Consider the following 18968-nt stretch of genomic DNA (forward strand, 5'->3'; position numbering starts at 1 on the left):
GATTATCTTCTGAATTCATTTTCCGCTACCAGCAGCAGGAAGTTGCTGCTGTAAACCTGATATGGTGAGAAACCTGAACTATTACAATACAAAGAGTCATTGAGTGAGCATGCTTGCTTGAAGTTTTCAATAAATATTCACTGGAGTTTAGAGAGCTCATTATATAAAAGAATTGAACATGTACTATAATTATATTGACTAGGATCCAGTTCATACATTACTGGAGCAGTGTGGGTGCCTCTTTCCTGAGGCTGTTTCCTATACTAGTAACACAGGAATGGTGGAACAGTGTGGACAGGCAGGTCCAGGATCACGTAAGAGAGACCAGATTGGGAGTCGTTGGTGCTGTTTGGAGGGATGTTCGCTTTCCTCCAACATATTCCTTCTATTCCATGGCTGCTAGAGTTGTGGGAAGCAACGACAGGAAAGGAGCAGCCACACTGCTTGGTTTTGAATGAATAAATGTGTCCTTAGTCAATATCATTCAATAATTCCTTTACAAAATAAGATCTTTCCAAAGTCCACTGAATATTTTTTGTAAACCACCCAGAGAGCTTCAGCTATTGGGCGGTATAGAAATGAAATGAAAATAAATATGGATCAGAAATGTCAGGCTTGCTTAATCAGTCTGCAATCCTATCCATGTTTTAGGTGGGAGTAAGCCTCATTAAACACAGTGGGCTGGATCCAGACTTGGTCATACTTGGAGTAGACCCATTCAAATCAATGGGATTTCCATTAATCACACCTAACTTATATCCTGTTGATTTCAGTTGGTCTACTCTAACTAGGTCTGGATCTAACCCAGTGAGACTTACCCCTAAATAAACATGCAGAAGATCATACTGTTCCTTACTTTGTTGTAGCCATGCTGAATTTTGACTTGAGGAGTTGGTGGCATTGACTTGGTTTTCCTAACCTGATTCTGCCCTTCTCGTGTGTTTTCTCCATTCCTGCATCTTGAGTGGGGAGGGAGGCACTTACAGGAAAGGGGCAACCTAACTACTCCAGCAATGTAAGAACCAGGCGAAATGCTACAGAACTGTTTCCAGCATGTTTTTCATCTCCTGCCTTTTGAAAAGTGGTATATTGCTGCCCCCCCAAACTACTATATTCTTTCAAAACTGTTCTTAAAAGCAATTGTGCTATAGTATGGAATGGGATCAGCTGTGTAAAAAGAAAACAGCCAGATGTTCATCTGCAGGTATGCTTGTACTGACTTAGCTCTCTGTGTTGTGCTCTATAGCTTTAATAATGTGACATCATCAGAGTTGATCTATGGGATGCTTAGACATTAACCCATGGATTAAATTACCAAGGACATTTTCCGTTTGGACCATTTGTAATTTATCTATTCATGGCACATTTTCTGTGCAGAGCAGTCTGTAATATATGTTATTAAACCTAAATATAACCATGTGTAAAGCATCGGCCCTTCTGGTTTTTCAAGTGGTGATGAGGCAGAGAGTTTGAGAACCTGGCTTAAGCTAGGACTTGAACCCAGATCTTTGATGGTAACCCTTGTAGGACACAGGAGGGTGAGAACTTTCTTTGATTTGGGGTTGAACTCAGACTTTTGGAAAATCTGATGCAAAACGAGGCTTGCCTCTTCAGCATTTCTCAAATACAGAAAGAGGAAAAAGTAAAATATTCCGGATTGGACCAAAGACTTAAGTCTCATTTTTGAATGGTTTTGCAGAGGAAATAGTAACCCCTGGGGAAATCATGTAGGAAGCAAAACCATACCTTCTTCCTTTCAATTGCACTGCAGGAATGTGTAATACACAGTTGTCGGGAGCATCAATGCTAGGGGTTGGGGACCTTGGCACTGGGGCTAAAGATCCAGCCCTCTGGAGTCCCAATCTGACCTTCTGGGGTTCCCCAGAAGGACAGGCCCTTCCCCCAAACTATGACTATTTGGTGGCTTTTGTGCAATTTCCCCCCATTCTAAATCTCTCTCCTAAGGCTTAGTTACTGGTACTAAGAGCTTTAAACTGCAATATGCCAGCATATTTGGGGATTTTTGGCTCCACCGTTTTTGCCTTCAGACCCTACCCCTTCTGCTGCCATCACTGGGTTGATAGCCACAAGAGCTTCTCCAAAATTGAATTTGGTCCTGGGGCTGAAAGAAGAGCCCCACCCCATTCTACCATAATGGGGAACAGAAACTTCTCTCTATCCACTTTCTCCACAATTACGTTCCCCACTTAGCCATCTTCTCTGCCCCCGAAACTAAAAAGCCCCCCAAATACTTTAACCTTTCCTCATAGCCCCTGACGATCTTGGCTAGCCTCTTCTGCAGCTTCCCTAGTTTTAGTTCCATGATATTCTTCTTTGAGATGGGGTGGCCAGAACAGTACACACTAGAACTCAAAAATGGGATCACCCCATCAAATTGCATGTATTTTCAGTCTTTTCCCTAATAATTCCTAGCATGGAACATGCCTTTTTCTCAGCAACCAAATACTGGGTTGATATTAACTCTCTTCAGGCATTATGCCTCTCACATGATAATGGGGAGAGTGGGAATGGGTGCACTAGCTCTGCCCCCCTCTGTTGCATCCTTCTCTGTGAGCCCCTGCCAAAGGAAGTGAGGCAGCTGGCTACCAATTTATCCAAAACACGTGTTAAGCTACCTGATCCATACTTTTGTATCTGTGGTGTGTGTGTGTGTGCATGTGTGTTTTAATTGGGTGGGGATACACTGACAGCAATGTGTTATTACAGATCCTACTTGTAATATCTGTTTGCCCTGATTCACGTGAACACAATCAAGGTGCAATCGGTTCCATGATGTGACTAAGCATGAATGCCATTTCATGTTTCAGTAGGGAGAGGGTGAAGAAAAAAGATTCACACTTCTGGTCAAAGGTCTATATTCAAGATTATTTTAAGGAATGAAAAAATAGTGCATTTTAAGAGCAGTTTGTTTGTTTGTTTTTGGGGGTGACCTTGTTTACGTCCCTCCTAATAATGTGAAAGATAAATGCTTTAATCACAGGTGACTTGGAACACAAACCCCCAGGGCACAATCCTGCTGCATGTTTAGACAGAAAGAAGTCCTACAACTCCCAGCATTTTCCAGCCAGCCCTGCTGGTCTGTCTAAACATGCATGGGATTGCACCCTTAGTTAACTTTACAAATGGGTTTGTTTGAGAATATTAGCATTTTATTGCTTAAAAACAAATTTGCTTTGCTGGAGTTAATTTCCAATAACTTTCATAGGAAAAACAACACCCAGCTCTAAGTCTCTCCCCTGACCATTCACAAACTCCTGAAAGTGGTGGTTTATCATGTAATAGCTTGTTGAACCTTCATTCTTAGCAGTGGGAAGAGAAATTGCTATAATGAAACCTTTTGCGATGTTGCTTCACAGCAAGGATTACTTAGAGGAAGAGGTAGGAGAAGGAAAGCATCAATCATTCTGGGAGGCTTTCAAAGAGAGAGCCACAGAGACCATTCAGATCACACTTAATGCAGTTTACCCCAATCTGGTGCCCTTCATATGTGTGGGGCTACCATTCCCATTGTCACCAGCCAACACATCTGGAGGTTGGAGAAGGGGGCACTCTTGAATGAGGAATCAGGGGAGGCTGGTGGCTCTGATACCAGTGGGGCTCTGAAGCCATTCTGGGTTTGAGTCAGAACTAGTCAAAACTCTAAAGGAGCTTTCGAAGGTACTGAAGCTAATTTGGGGATAGGATCCAGCACCTTGCATAGCTCCTCTACAACAACAACAACAACAACAACCCTAAAACGTCCCAAAGAAATCATTGGACAGAGCAGGAGTTCCAAAGCTTTTGAGCTTTTATTATTTACACACACACACACACACACCCGTTCTGAGTCCTGGCTCACTGTGTGCAACTTTTACAGCACTTCCTAACAGGGGTGTTGCGGTGACGGAGGAGCGGGGATCTAAAAGGGAAAGCCGGCGAGCTACAGATTGCATTGGGGGCTGGCGGCCCCGATGGCTGTGAATCCACGCCGGTTGTCAGCCAGAATTCCAGGGGAGCTACCCAAGGTGCTGAACCCTAACCCCACCCCTCCCCAAGAGGGCTCAGCACCTCGGATGACTGCTCTCGCGTTCTGTCTGAAAGCCAGAGCGGATTTCACCGCCCCGCTGACATCGGAGCCACCAGCTTCCGTTGGCAGGATGCCCGCTTAATGAGGGCGAGCGGGGGAGCAAACCAGAAGCCGATGCCGAGGGAGCGTCGAGTGGCGGGAGGAGCGGCGCGGCGCGTCGAGGCGGCGGAGCTGGGAAACTCCTCGCCCAGCCGTCGACGCCGCTCGGCACACGGCACGCAGGGCCCGGCCCAGCCTCGCCTCACCTCCGCTCTTCGCCTGCTATCAGCCAGGCTGGTGTGTCTCTTTGGCACCGCGGGTGGGGTGCGGGGCGGGGAGCTTGATTCGCAGGCTGCCCCTTTGGTAGCCCAGCAGCCGCGAGGCCGGGCGACGTCGCCTCCTGGCGGCCGGGTTGGCGAGGAGCGGCTCGGGCGACGGGAGAGAAGAGAAGGAGGAGGAGGAGGAGGAGGAGCTGCTGCTGCTGCTTGTTTTCCCGCCGCCTGGCAGCCGCCGGCGCGAGGAGCTGTCCAACTTTTCAGCAGCCCCGCACAGTTGCGGCGCTTCTCTCTCGGCCCCGCGAGCCCGGGAAAGGGAAGAAGCGGACGGCTGGCCCTGGGCTGGCAGACCCCAAGCGAGCCCGGCGCCTAGCGAGAGAGAGAGAGACACACACACACACACACACACACACACACACACACACACACACACACACACACACACACACACACACACACACACACACACACACACACACACACACACACACACACACACACACACACACACAGAGAGTCGAGCTGCAGCCTGTTCGCTTTCGAAGCTGCAAGAAAGAGCGGCGGCGGCGGCAGCAGCAGCAGCAGCGGCGGCGGCGGCGGCGCCTTTCTGCCTCTTGCCCTGCTCCGGCCGCCCAAGCATGGAAGCTGAGGAGAGCCGCCCCAGCCTGGCCGAAGGGGCGGCGAGCAGCAGCAGCAGCAGCCCCGGCGGGGGGAGCCTGCCGGCGCCCAAGCATCTTTGGCGCCACGAGCACCTCTGCCGCTACCAGCTCCGGCAGCAGCAGCACTTCCTCGTGCACCAGCCGCAGGCGCCCCAGAGCCAGCCAGCGCCGCCGCCGCCGCCGCCTCTCCCCACGCCGCCGCCGCCGCCTCCTCCTCCTCCCCCCCTGGCTCCAGCTTCCCGGGGTCGCGTCGTCGGGGGTGGCGGCGGCGGCAGGGTGAGGCACCGCGGCTATTCGGACACGGAGCGCTACCTCTACTGCCGAGCCATGGACCGCGCGTCCTTCGCCCTGGAGACCGGCCACCGGCCCGGCTTGAAGAAATCGCGGATGTCGTGGCCCTCGTCCTTCCAGGGCTTCAGACGGTACGAGGGAGGGGCTCGGGCGAGGGAACGGGGCTCCGCACCGCGCCGAGGGTCATTTCAGCCCCCGTCCTTCTCCTCCTCCATCATCCCACCACCCTTTCCGACAGGTGAGGGCAGAAGGCTCGGAGCCCCGGGCAAGGTTCTTGGAAGGTGGTTTGGGGGGTAAAGAGAGAGAGAGATGGAGAGAGGCGGGGAGGGGAGAGTAGCTTAGGAGGGGAGGTCTTAAGGGGTGGGGGAGTCTCTAGACTGTCAGCGTGGGGGGCGGGAGGCTGGGGGGCTGGTGGCTCCGATGTCAGTGGGGCTGTGATTCGGCTCTGAGTTTCAATCAGAACCTTTCAGAACTCTAAAGGCGTTGAACCTGGATTGGGTTCAGCACCTTGCATAGCTGCTTTAGAGTTCTGACTGAAACCCAGAGTCGAATCACAGCTCCCTTGACATCGGAGCCACCAGCCTCCACTGGTCGGGGGTAAGGAGAGCCCCTGGGAAAAGAGGGGCCAGGAGATCGGAAGTCGAGACTGGGGTCATCAGGGACCAGAACACCAGAGGACAACAAGAACAAGAGGGGTGGAAGTAGAAGAGTGGAGGACAATCATTTGGGGCAATGGGCAGGCACCAGATCCAGGACAGGCAGGATAGGGGTCACGTTGACCTGGCCATCACTTCTGATAGCCTGTGGATTCCTGACCTTTATTGCCCATTGTAGGCCCAGGCTAAAAGGGGATGAGTTAAAGAAAGAAGAATCAAAGCAAACTCCACTCTGTTGCCCTGCAAGTAAGAAAAGTGTTTTTTTAAAGGAAAGTGTTGAGGAAAGGGGAGGGGGGCCAGGCGGAAGGAAGAAAGAAGAAGACAACAAAACCCCAAACACGTGGGTGATTGTGTCTGAAAGTGGAGCATTGTAGTAATATCCCCTGACATCTTGTGTTCTTGAGTGTCTGGGTTAGCGCATCAACCACAGCAACAAGCCTACAGCTAAGAGATCCTTTTCTCATTCTCCATCTTCTATCCTCCCCCCTCCCCCACCGGGCCTCTGAACTTATATATATATATATACACACATCACTTTATTATTATTTCCCCCCACCTGCTTTCTGTGGAAGTGAATGTTCTGGGATTTAAAGCCTCAGAGGGGTGGAGGGAGGGGGAAGGCCAGCCTCAAATTAATACTCGTTAATTTGGTGACTGGGCGGCATAACTGGCCTTTGGTAGATGCAACTGGTTGATCTGGAGGCAGGCGCATGGTGGAAGGAAAATGTGGATGGTTCTTCAGTTGCTTCCTGTGGAATGAAGTAGAGGTTGTGTTGCTGCTGCTACTGGGGCTCACAGAGTGACATCACTCTTTCAGAAGAATTTCCTTTTGCAGGCAGCTGCTGGTGGCAGGTCTTTCTTTGCAGTTGGTAGGACCATGCAATTTTCATTGGCACATGTCAGCCTTCTCCAGCCTGGTGCCCTCCAGCTGTTTTGGACTTCAGCTTTCATCAGCACCAGATGGCATTGATGATGGTCAGGAATGCAGGGAATTGCCGTCTAAAACATCTGGGGGAATGCTGATGTTATGAAGAAGTAGAATGTGGGGAAAGTGGCCATGCATTTTTCATTGGGTTAGCTGCCTTGATTTATTTATAATCTGGGCTAATGTGCTTTTATAGCATCCTATATGTTACGGACAGCTACCAGACTTGTCATTTTAAATGGCACTTCATGCCACATGTCTCCACAAGACATGACCTTGTCCACAGTGATGTCATTGTGCCCCTCTGGTAAAGCATAGTTAATAAGCAATCCTTTGCTTTCTGACTATTCCTGCATTGCCCATAACCCTTTTGAAGATGAACCATTCAGCAATACATGTACATATCACTGGCATGCTTGCCTGTAGCTTTCACACTATGGGGTAAATAACTCAGTGTGAGACTTACAAGGCGTAGATACTGAAGCTAGGTACACTGTCTAGTGCATCTCTACTTGGGAATAAGTCACGTTGAATTCACCAAAACTTACTTCTAAGTAGATATGGCTAATCAGTCTGAATTCACTAGTTTTATTAGAATGATTATGGATTTTAAATCTTCTGGGGACATACGAAGATTACTTGCTAAAAGCTTACAATGCAGTGCTTTCAGAGGTAAATAATATGGGAACTTTAACCAAAAAGCTCAGAGCTTTCTGCAGGTATGAATCCACTAATTTTAAAAGGGTGAGGAATTAAAATAACGTCTTTACTGTTCTTTCTGTTTCTTCTGTTATGCTTGAGTTTTAGTACTCAGACTTGAATCCAGACTTATTAAATCTTAGAGTGGACAAATTGAAATCAATGGGTCATGACTAACTTAAGTCCCATTGATTTAAATAGGTCTACTTTAAGTGTGACTAAGTATGGATCAAACCCTCAGTTCCTTTTCCAAATGGGATTGCAGAGAGTTTTAAAATACCTGTGGGCTGTGTGTCATTAACTTCATCTTCCTTTATTATTCCATTTAATGTGTGTTTTGTATAAAAAGAAGTTACACAGCAAAATAGTTTGCAATGATATTTCAGGAAAACATCTTTCTAAAGTGACATTTCCAACTTCAAAATACAAAACCTCACACATAACATATTCAAGATATTTTAAAATTAATACACAGCTTTTCCCCACCTCAAAGTAAAGTGAGATTTTTGTTTCTAAAAAAACTAAAACACAGAGGAATTTGAATTCTTTAGCTTTAAAAGGCACATTTTGAAAGATCTTACTGCTAGTCAAAGTGCTCTGTAGGATTTGATGATTTGATGATTTTCTTTAACTTTTCCTAGAATCATTTACCTTTTTTAAAAATATATATAGTGAAATCATTAAAAATAGAGAGCGATCAGAACACTGCAGTTAATAATTTTTAAAAATGAATAAAGATCTTCAGAACAAGCTATTGAACAACGTAAATGGTTGTACATCAAAGCCACTATAGTGATTTATAGAAGTGATGAAATACTAAGGAAATGCTATGAAGTTTCACTTTGAAGACTCAAATGGTACAAGCATTGATTATGCACATAATAGTATTGGGAAATCTGGTTTGGAGGGTATCTGAGGTCAAATAGGGACCCTCCACACATTTTTAAGTATACACCCCCAATTTAAGTGTACACCCAAAACTTCCAGTGTAGCTGTTATAAACAGGTGTTTGAAAACACACGTCACATAGATACATCCAAATTGTCAGAGAGCCCACTGTAATGATTGGGTTACAGTACTGGGAAAGTGAGGTTTGCTTCTGTGTAGTGTGTGAAGTATCCCTTAGAACAAACAATTCAAGATGAAATCTTCTTTTTCTCCTGTGTTTTATTGACAGAACACTTACTCCTGTACAAAAGCATTTTACAAATGTAGAGATACTAAAAGATGAAGCTGTTGAAATCCAAAGCAAATTAAACAGCAATATCTTAATACATTTGATAACAAGGAAGAAAATATTTAGCCGCAAGAGCTGCAAATGTATTAAATGTTTAAATTTGGTTTTGTAATGTGTGTGAGCCTCTTCATAGGGACACTTTGTAATTAAATGGAATTTCTTAACTTGAGAAATATTATTGGTATTTGAAAAGTTCAGAGATCACTCTGTAATCTAGTATGCAGCAATGCTAACCGATGAAGTCTACTCTGTTGGTTAGAGTGGGAATAAAGTGTTCCCTAAGATGGGAATAAAAGGATGATACATCTATTTCTGCTTCTGCTCCATTTGCATACCATTGTGAACTGGTATGTCAGTCTCTTTATACCTGATGTTTTCTCATTCATGAAGCTGCAGTGACTAAACTGTAAAATCCATTTGGAATGTATGTACTTCATGTGGATTACAAAATGTATCAGTTCAACTTAGTCTTGGATAGATGTAGCACAGGGCAGTGTGCATCCTACGTTAAGGCTACTTTCAGTTCTCCACTTATAGAGAGAAAGGGAGTGTGAGGCTTAATGAAAACCAAATGCCCCTCCCCTCAATTTTAGCAAATGATGGCTTCCCAAATTTAGGGATGTCCGTCACTGGGAAATCCAGTTCTTTTTTGACTCGACAGAATTCTGTGATGTGGACATCTCAATTTGCATTTGCGAGCCGACCTGCAGGCTTTCCTCTGAACTCTGGGAACTTTTTTGTGTATATTTTCCCACAGGTTTGGTAATTTGCACAAATTTCTGAGCAATTTGCGCATATTACGGCTGCATTCCCCAGCCAGCATGCTTTGAGTTGTTGGACTTTTTCTATCCAAACATACACAAGATTTTGCCCTTTAGTACTGAGTACTTTAGTCTGATGTTTGAAGACACAAGCTTGTGTTTAGAGTAATTCTTCGGTTTGCACAGGGTCCTGGAAGAAGGAGGGGAGACAATTAACTGATTCCCCCTACAGACTCCCAAGATCTTTCACTCAACTCCAGAGGATTCTCCAACTTTCCCAGAGCAGATTAGGTGGGCAGGTGTGTGTGAGAGAGTGTGTTGCTTCCAAGAGCAGGAACATTCTGGGTGGAATTCCCTCGTGAGATCTCTGGATCCAACTCATAGTGTAATATATCTTAAGTGCATTATGTCAAACTCTTTCTATCACTGATGTTATTCCGTGGTGATGGGAGACAGTGTGATGTAACATGATGTAGATCAGGCAAATCTGCTCATTTATGAACCGTTCTGGGCGATATTGGACTAATCACTATTTTCAGCATAACCTACAACAAAGGGGCACAACAATGCATTCTGCCCTGAGCTCTTTGGAGGAAAGGTGGGATAAATATCAGGTAGATAGATAGATGACTATATTAGACTAACAAACACTGAGCTTTCAATCCTGTCGCACACATACTTGGAAGTAAGTATGGTTGAACACTGTAGATTTTGCATTGTTTTGCATGCCTTTAACATGAAACATTTGAATTCTGAATATATTTGGCTTGCCATGCTTCAGAATCTATCCCAAGGTGTGAAATAACGCTGGGCTTTTGATGTTTTGAATTTATGGGTAACTTAAGAACATAAAAGTATAATAAGTGCCATGCTGGGTCAGACCAAGGGTCCATCTAGTCCTTAGCTCTGTTCACACAGTGGCCAACCAGCTGTTGACTAGGGACCATCAAAGCAGAATATTATACAACAGCACCCTCCCACCCATGTTCCCCAGCAACTGGTGCACACAGGCTTAAGCAAGATTACTTGGGTTTAAAACTGTTGTAGTCCCAGTGTACTCTAATATTCTGATGGACCAAAGTAAAATAATTGGAGAAGAGAGTGTATATGTTTCTTAAAGTAAAGAAACCCTCAGTTTGACACAGACCTAGGAATCCAGACTGACCGATTAATAGCAGTGGAACCTTGGTGATTCTGCATACACCCTGTGACACCAATATCAGTCTTGATTTTCTACAATAATTCCCTCTCTGCTGGCAGATCTACCACTGTCTGATGTAAGGCTTCTGATACTCAGGAATAGGAAACAAGAGCAAAGAGGCTGATTATGGGGCTCCCAGATGCAGTACATCTACATAGAGCAATTGTATACCACAGTGAGAAAGAATGTGTAAGAACCACATTGTTAAATAGTGTTTTCTTCACTGCCAGTCAATCCGTGTGGATTGGTTTGCCTGTCTTTTATGAACTGTCCCCCTGCCCCCTCTGAAACTGTCCAGATTCTTGCATCTTTAGAAAACCATCAAGGTCTCTTGATTCTCTACAAGAGCCAACAAGTTCATGAATAATTTTCTTTGGCACAAGCAAACGAGAAAATGGAGTGGAAATGCTGATGAGTAAACTTTCAATTTTACCTGTTGCTAAAATGCCCAGGGAATGAAAGTAGCATACATGGATCAGATCAGCATAAATTTGTTTGCTCGTACATATTCTCTGTTGGCAACAGTGAGGAATGCAATGTAATAATCTATAATACCAAGAGAAAATCCTCTTGATTGTGTTTGTGGGCTAGATAGAGCTGTATGCTCCAGGCTTATGCACAATAATTCAGAGCCAAACCCCACCACATTCAATGGGGATTAGCTCTGAAAAAGTATACATTGATTGCCGCTTAGGTGTCCATATGAATAGCATTCTTTTTTTGCTAGAGTAGTTCAAGAAAAGTGGACTAAAGCTTTGCTTATATTGCTACTTCCTGTTCTTAGGGTGGCTACTAGCCATAAATATCCCAAGAGGCTTTTAATCACATAATCGTGATTGACCAAATTGATACCATCATTAACGGGCACAAGTTAGGGACAAAAAGCTAAGTGAAATCACCCACATCATAGTGGAATGTACATGGGTTTCAAAGCCAAGAATCCTGACACCCACACACTATACTCCTTGTGCTACCAAGTGCTTATTTTTTGACCTTTAAAGCTTTAAACCATTTGGGATCAAGGTATCTGAAGTCCTGCTTGTACCCACACAAACTTGCACTGTGCATCCTTGTGATCAGCCTCCGAGGCCCTGCTTTCTGATCTGCCATAAAGATTGGTGAGTACCAGAGATAGAGACATTTCAGTGGTACCTCCACATTGCAGGCATTTTCCCTAAAGTAATGTGCATGGCCTCATCTGTATCTGCCTTGATCTGCCTGTATCTGACTTGGCTGTTTTCTCTAGCAGTAGTGGCAGCACAGGGCTGGCCCAATCATTAGGAAAAGATAATGTCAACCCAGTGTGTGGCCACTGTAAAGAAGGCAAACTCTATGTTAGGCATTATTAGAAAAGGAATTGAGAATAAAACTGCCAATATTATACTGCCTTTATACAAATCTATAATGTGAACACACTTAGAATACTGTGTACAGTTTTGGTCACCATACCTAAAAAAAATATTGCTGAGATGGAAAAAGTGCAGAAAAGGGCAACTAAATTGATCAAGTGACCAGAGCATCTCCCCTATGAGGGAAGGTTACAACTGGCATTGTTCTGCTTGGGGGAAAAAGAGGCTAAGGGGCGGGACATGATAGAGGTGTACAAAATTATGCATAGTGTGGAGAATGTGAATAGGGAGACATTTTTCTTCCTGTCCCATAATACTAGAACCCGGGGTCATCACATGAAGCTGATTGGTGCGAGACTCAGGACAGATAAAAGAAAGTTCTTCTTCACACAGCACATAGTTGAAATATGAAATTCACTGTCACAAATAAATTCCTATTTATTTATCACAAATAATTTATCACAAATTATTTATCACAAATAAATTCCTATAAATAAATAAATAAATTAGTAGCTGTCAATGGCTTCGAATCCTGATGGCCACTTGGGGTTTAGGGGAGGACATAAGAGCAGCACAAGAGCCATGCTGGATCAGATCAAGGCCCATCTAGTCCAGCGTTCTGTTCACCCAGTAGCCAGGGGAAACCCACAAGCAGGACATGAGTACAAAAGCAGCCTCCCACCCATGTTTCCCAGCAACTGGTGTACATCATAAGCATACTGCCTCTGATGTTGGAGGTAGCATCTAGCTTTCAAACTAGTAGCCACTGATGACCTTCTCCTCCATGAATTTGCCCAATCCACTTAAAAAGCCATCAAAGTTGGTGGCCATCTTCTGGGAAGGAATTCCATATAGATCATTGAGGGCATGCCAGGGACCAATTTGGCTCATAACTGGACTCAAAATAAACAAAGGCCTTTCTACAAATTGGGGGAAAATAGTATAGTTTCCCAAGTCCAATTACTGGCCAGCCTACGGCCATACTACCTTGAACACGCCCAATCTCGTCTGATCTCGGAAGCTAAGCAGGGTCAGGCCTGGTTAGTACCTGGATGGGAGACTGCCTGGGAATACCGGGTGCTGTAGGCTAAGAGGGGAAAAAAAATACTGGCCTAACTAAATCCAAAGGCATGTCTACACCATGCCTTATACCAGGAATCGTCCCGGGATCATCCCTGTACATCCACATGATGCACAGGGGATCCCAGGGGCACAGAGGGATGATCCCTCCATTTCTCAGGATAACTGGGATGGCTTTTAGCCTGATTTTTCCTGCGGTCCTGGGATCGTCCCAAGACCACGGGAGGCGGGGGTTTCATCTCGGTTTCATCCCAGCTCCTCGTGAGTAAATGTGAGGAGGTGGGAACTGGCACAGAGCTCTTCAGCCGCTCCATGCCCATTGGGGGTGGGAGTGGATTTTTTTATTATTAAAAAAAACAACCTTACATTTGCGTTGGAGCACATGTGCGCTCATTGGCTGTTAAAAAAAAAAGATGGGTGCGACATCCCTCATTCCTCCTGGGATATCGCACGTGCATCTGTCCAAAGGGTAGGATCTCACGAGCAGAATATCGCAAGATCCTCCCCCCTCCCTCCCAGAACACCGGAAGGTGAAGACATGCCCCAAGTCTAACCATGGGGAAATGAATGAATTCAAGATATTTTGCCACTTTGGCTTGATCTTCTTAAAAATGCTTCCCTGATCTACAAATGGTGAATAATTCTGCCAGAGATGAAGATAGTTACTCTAATAGTGTTCTTTTTGGCTCTTCATCCACAGGAATCATGTTGATTCATCATTACATCCATACACAGGCTCCAAAGCATCCTTCTAACACGCTCCGAAACATTCAGGGAATTTCTTGGAAGGCATCGACCAATGTGGATCCCTGGGAGACTATGGCTCAGAGCATAGTCATCAACCTCCGGGATGTTTTGTGAACTCTCCCCCACCCCCATATGCCACTTTAAAAAACACACAAAGATGATCAGCTTTTTCTTTTTCTTTTTAAAGTGCAAAATCAGCCCCATGTAAAGTTGTCATGCTATCATTCTGCCACTAGACGGCATTGTTTCATTGAACTGAATGGTGCAGATAGGGAGAGGAAGTATTTATTTGGAACCACGTGGCCGCCCTTGGCCACCTATGTAATGGCGCCGATTGTATTCCAGGAAAGAAAGTGGAAACAGAAAGCCTCGGTAAGGTAGCAGTTTTTTTTTGTTTGTTTTTTTAAAAGTGTAGAGAAGCATTCAGTTGGATCATTATACTTTGGAAGCTGCATGGAATTAGTTGCATGCATGAGGCCAAAAAGCTGCTAGAAAGAATGTAGTAAATACTGTGCACATAGGGAGAATTAATATATGGGGGCGCTATTTAGGTTTGGGGATTCTTTTTTACGTGAACATTCCTATCATGACATTCCTCTGGAGATAGTCAGGTACAACAAGATATTTCATGCTGCTAGTACTGTGCAGAAAATATTGCTGGTGGTTGTTACTGGCAGCATCTATACATACACATTTGCTTCAATATCAAGCAGTTGGAAATGTGCATTCAATCATAGACATCACATGAAGGGGTGCTGGGAATCACACTGAACAGGTGAGACACATGTGTGAATCCACACACAATATAGGTAATCTATTCATGTTGGTTCGATTACTCATGTATAGCAGCAGCTGGAGCCAATGACTTCTTTATGGTGGGTGTGGGTGGTGCCCAACAACCTCCAATATGAGTTTGCACATAGAAAACTGCTACACAAAGCTCATAACGGGTGGGCAAATCAGTTACTAGATTTGGGAGAATGGTTTTTCGCATATGAATTTTGAGTCATGGTGACATCTTTTGAGTCATATTTTGAGACATGAGGACATACGTACTGTCTAAAATAGCCCTCGTGGGGGAAAATAGCAACTTTTCATGTCACAGAAACACTTTAGGGCAGAACCAGTCTGTTCCCTCTATGAAAGTCATCAGATGAGTGTTTTATCGCACACTCATTACTGCCCACTCATGGATTTTCGCGGGTCCTTTTCATGACGTTGTCTGCTTCCTGTGCGTCTCCTGTTCTTTCTGCTCATTTTTCCATCACAAAAAGGACCTGAAAAATCTGATTTTGGGGGCTATTACAAAACTTGCAGCCATTTCTACTGTGTGTAGGAGAAGCAACAAGATAAAAACACCCACTGAATGGGCCATATGGTTGTTGCTTGCTTCCTCTTTCTTCCCCATGTGAGGAAAGAGGAAGTTGTTCATCCCTATTATGAGACAGCAGCAGGAGGCAAAACAACAGTAGGGATATGTGATTCTCCCCACCACCACCCATCTGATTATGCTCTACGTGTATCATTAGGTGTGCATAATCCTCCCAGAAGAGCCATTGTCTGCTTGCCTGTGACAGAAGTGGGCAGACAGGAAGTGGTTCCTTTGTGTAGAGTAGTGCACATTGGAGCAGAGCACAGCAGGAGGTTGGCATTTTTCTAACCTGGGATTTTAATCTAATCACCCCTCACTCCTCGGGAGAATATCTCAGCATGCACGAAGACCCTGGTAAAGTTTTAGTGCTAGGACCTTAAGTCTTCAAAACATGATATATGACTCATCCCAAAGTGAAGGCTATTGGTTAGAATAGAAATAACTTTCCCTAGATTGGGAATGGAGAGGCGGGTAAGAAATATTATTATTATTATTATTATTATTATTATTATTATTATTATTATATTGTACTCTATATTGTGTTGGATCATACTTCGAATAGATCCATTGAAATCAATGGGACCTAAGTTAATCATGACCAACAAGACCCATTGATTTCAATGGGTTTACTCAAAGTGTCACTAAATCTGGTGGTTGCAGCCCATTGTGTCCCTTGGCTGTGTGTGCAATAATATATGTGCCTAAATTGTTATCTGCATTGAGAACCTTCTTGTTCATTGCTTCTGTTTGAATAAGAACTTTTCTCAGTTTTGTAGTCCAAAGGGAACCAACTGATTTGTGCCACTTATGTTCCTCCCCAAGGCTTCAGCATTATTCATCATTTCCGCTCAAGGATGACTTCGATGTAAATGTGCAAAGTGATTCACAAGTGAAACCCATAAATCTTGATCTCATTGCTTTAATGAGGTTTCTATCTCATACTGGTACATTGCAAAACTGGAATAAAAGTGAGAAGAAACATACTGTTATGGGATGGAGGTTGGAACAGCATACCAATACAGTACATCATTATAATAATAAACAATTTATCAAGAAATACTTTTGTAAGCTGCCGTGAGAGCCTTTTTTGGCTGAATGGCGGCATAAAAATGCTTAAATAAATAAATAATACTAACATTATAAAATTTCAAATTTATTACAAAATAGGCAAAATCAAACATTATAACACAATATCAATTATTATTTATCAGAAATGTGCAAACCAGAGCCAAATAAACTAAACCTTTCCTATAAACCCTACAAATTGTGAACACTACAAATTGCAAACAGTTTTAATAAACACTATGAACTGCAAATAGCTACAACTTGCAGCAGCTCATCCCTTCCAACTCTGTAATTCTTGATCCAAAGGTTCTTGCAGGTAGAGCTATTGTGTAAGAAGATGCAATACCTCTAAAAACCTGACAAAAGACTGTTGATAGCCAGTAATTCTGATGATTTCTTTCAATGGAAAGGCCAAGGATAGTTGAGAAAACATAGGTGATAGGGAAGATGGCTTCTCTTTCTTCTCCACCAGTCAAGGGGAGGGGAGGGGAGTGAGATCTGTGTGTGTAGCACAATGTCTGTGCTGGAACTCTATCTGAAAAGGAGGCAGACTTTGCTGTCTGCAGGAAATCATGTGGCACTATCGTATCCCTGGGTAGCAGGAATTTCTTGACATGCTCATACTGTGAACCCTCATCTTCTGCCCAGCCTGCATTGTAGGGCCACAGTCGTAGCCCTACATGGGCATGGATAAGTCAGTTGAATTGCATTCTACTATACAGAAAGTGGTGGTGTGGTGGTGGTGGGGAATAAGTTATATGGCTTATATTGAGAAAAGAGCTCAACAGACTAATCTGAAATGTAGCAGTGTGGGAGAGGTAGAATTGAGGATGGTCCATGCCGACCTTCAACATCCTTTTCAACTCTATCATTCTTTGTGGATGATATTAGTTGCCAGATGGGTACTTGTAATGTGGAATGGTAGCTATAGACTCTGTGCATCTATTCTAGTGAATGGACAGACACGTCTGGGCCTTAGGTCCATCACGCTGCCATGAAAAGCCATCCAGCTCCAAGGTAGTGGTGAAGCTGGAACTAACCATAGCATAAGATGCAAACCATATGCATATTGCCTAAACAATATGTCTGTTAAAGGTAACGCCCTTAGCAGCTGCACATTTTCCTGGCATTTGGGGGCTTGAGTGAACATAGAACGAGCTTAACACAACATGCTAAAATGAACAGTTTTTTGTTTATTGAATATCTATCTATTTATCTATCTATCTGTAAACAAACCTTATATCATAGAAATGCCATAAATCTCTAGTGACCTCCTTCTGGGTAAGTGCCAGAAAGACACAAAGAACATCATCAGACAAGTGTTTTATCGCACGCTAGTTACTGCCCACTTACGGAAGTGCATGGGTCCTTTTGATAATGCTGTCTGCCTCTCATGCACCACCTGCTCCTTCTGGCCTTTTTTTTTTTGGTCACAAAATAGATCCCGGTAAATCTGATTTAATTATTTTTAAAATGAAATGTGCTGCCATTTCCTGCTGTGTAGCCACTGAATGGGCCACATAGTCTTTATTTACTTCCTCTTTCTTCCCCTGTGTGAAGAGGAAGTATCAGCGGCAGGATCTACACTATTGCTTATAATGGTTTATAATGGTTCTGACAACTGTTCAGGCTCAGGACACATTACTTATACCGTTTTCATGCCGTTTTTAAAGTGTTATATCCTGCTTGGTGTAGATTGGGCTGGACAGAAGCAGGGGGGAAAGCGACAGCAAGGATGCACAATTTCCCCACTGGTCTGAAGACATTGGTCTGAAGATTTTGGTTGTGGCTTTTTTCTTAGTCATTATCGGGGGGTGGGAACCCTCTAAATTGTGTTGTTTAGCCAAATGCTTTTTATTTGAGAATTAAAACTGTTTATGATGGAGCATTGCATTTGAATCTCATTCCCATATAAGTGTTTTTCTTTCTTTTTTGGCCAAGGCAAATTGAGTCCTGTTTTAAGAGGACATATGCCAAGGGATTGATCGTCTTGTGTGCCTGCTTCCGAGTCTTGGCTTCTGTGGATAACATTTGAAGCTAAGTTTATCTCCATAAAGGAGCAGCCTTTTCTATTTTTCCTTTGTCTGTCTCCTAAGCTAGCGAACTCTATGTTCCAATACATTTTGAACAAGATAAAAAGGGGGAACCATCATCTTCTTTTATTACTTGATGCTACCAAACATGACCAAAATCTATATATGCATGAAAGATGTAACATAAATCCACAGCTTAAAAGTCAGCTGTTTATATTACAGATTGATCCTAAAACTTTCATGATTCATTCATCACCAAACATTCATGTCTAGAACTCTCCTGGTAAATTAAACCCTAACACTACTCAAAATTAAGAAGTAAAAGCTTTATTAGCTGGAGGCTCTTTTTCCCCTTTCAGCATCAAGTGTTTCCAAAAAAAAGGAAAAAAGAAACAGTGTCCTACTGCTAAAGGCCTAACATAAATTATCTGATTTCAGAAAAGAGATAATCACAAGGGAAAACTCACCTGGAACTAGCTGATTTGTTGTTGTTTGACTGAAATAAAACACTTTAACTGCCTCTTATTCTTGAGTGTCTCAAGGGAAATGGAA

At 43.8% G+C, this 18968-nt stretch overlaps 1 protein-coding gene and 1 non-coding gene across 2 annotated transcripts in view; both read left to right on the plus strand.

Annotated features, from left to right (window-relative positions):
• The first annotated feature begins 4979 nt into the window (after positions 1 to 4979).
• PDE4D (phosphodiesterase 4D) overlaps positions 4980 to 18968 on the plus strand; it is a 574358-nt gene continuing 560369 nt past the window's right edge. Inside the window, exon 1 of the mRNA XM_063128044.1 lies at positions 4980 to 5422. Coding sequence (XP_062984114.1) covers positions 4980 to 5422 — 443 coding nt within the window. The remainder of the gene's footprint in view (positions 5423 to 18968) is intronic.
• On the plus strand, positions 13090 to 13208 carry LOC134400962 (5S ribosomal RNA). The gene has a single exon (XR_010025606.1). It is a non-coding gene; the product is annotated as a 5S ribosomal RNA (ribosomal RNA).

Source organism: Elgaria multicarinata, chromosome 6 (genome assembly GCF_023053635.1).
Source record: "Elgaria multicarinata webbii isolate HBS135686 ecotype San Diego chromosome 6, rElgMul1.1.pri, whole genome shotgun sequence".
NCBI lineage: Eukaryota > Metazoa > Chordata > Lepidosauria > Squamata > Anguidae > Elgaria > Elgaria multicarinata.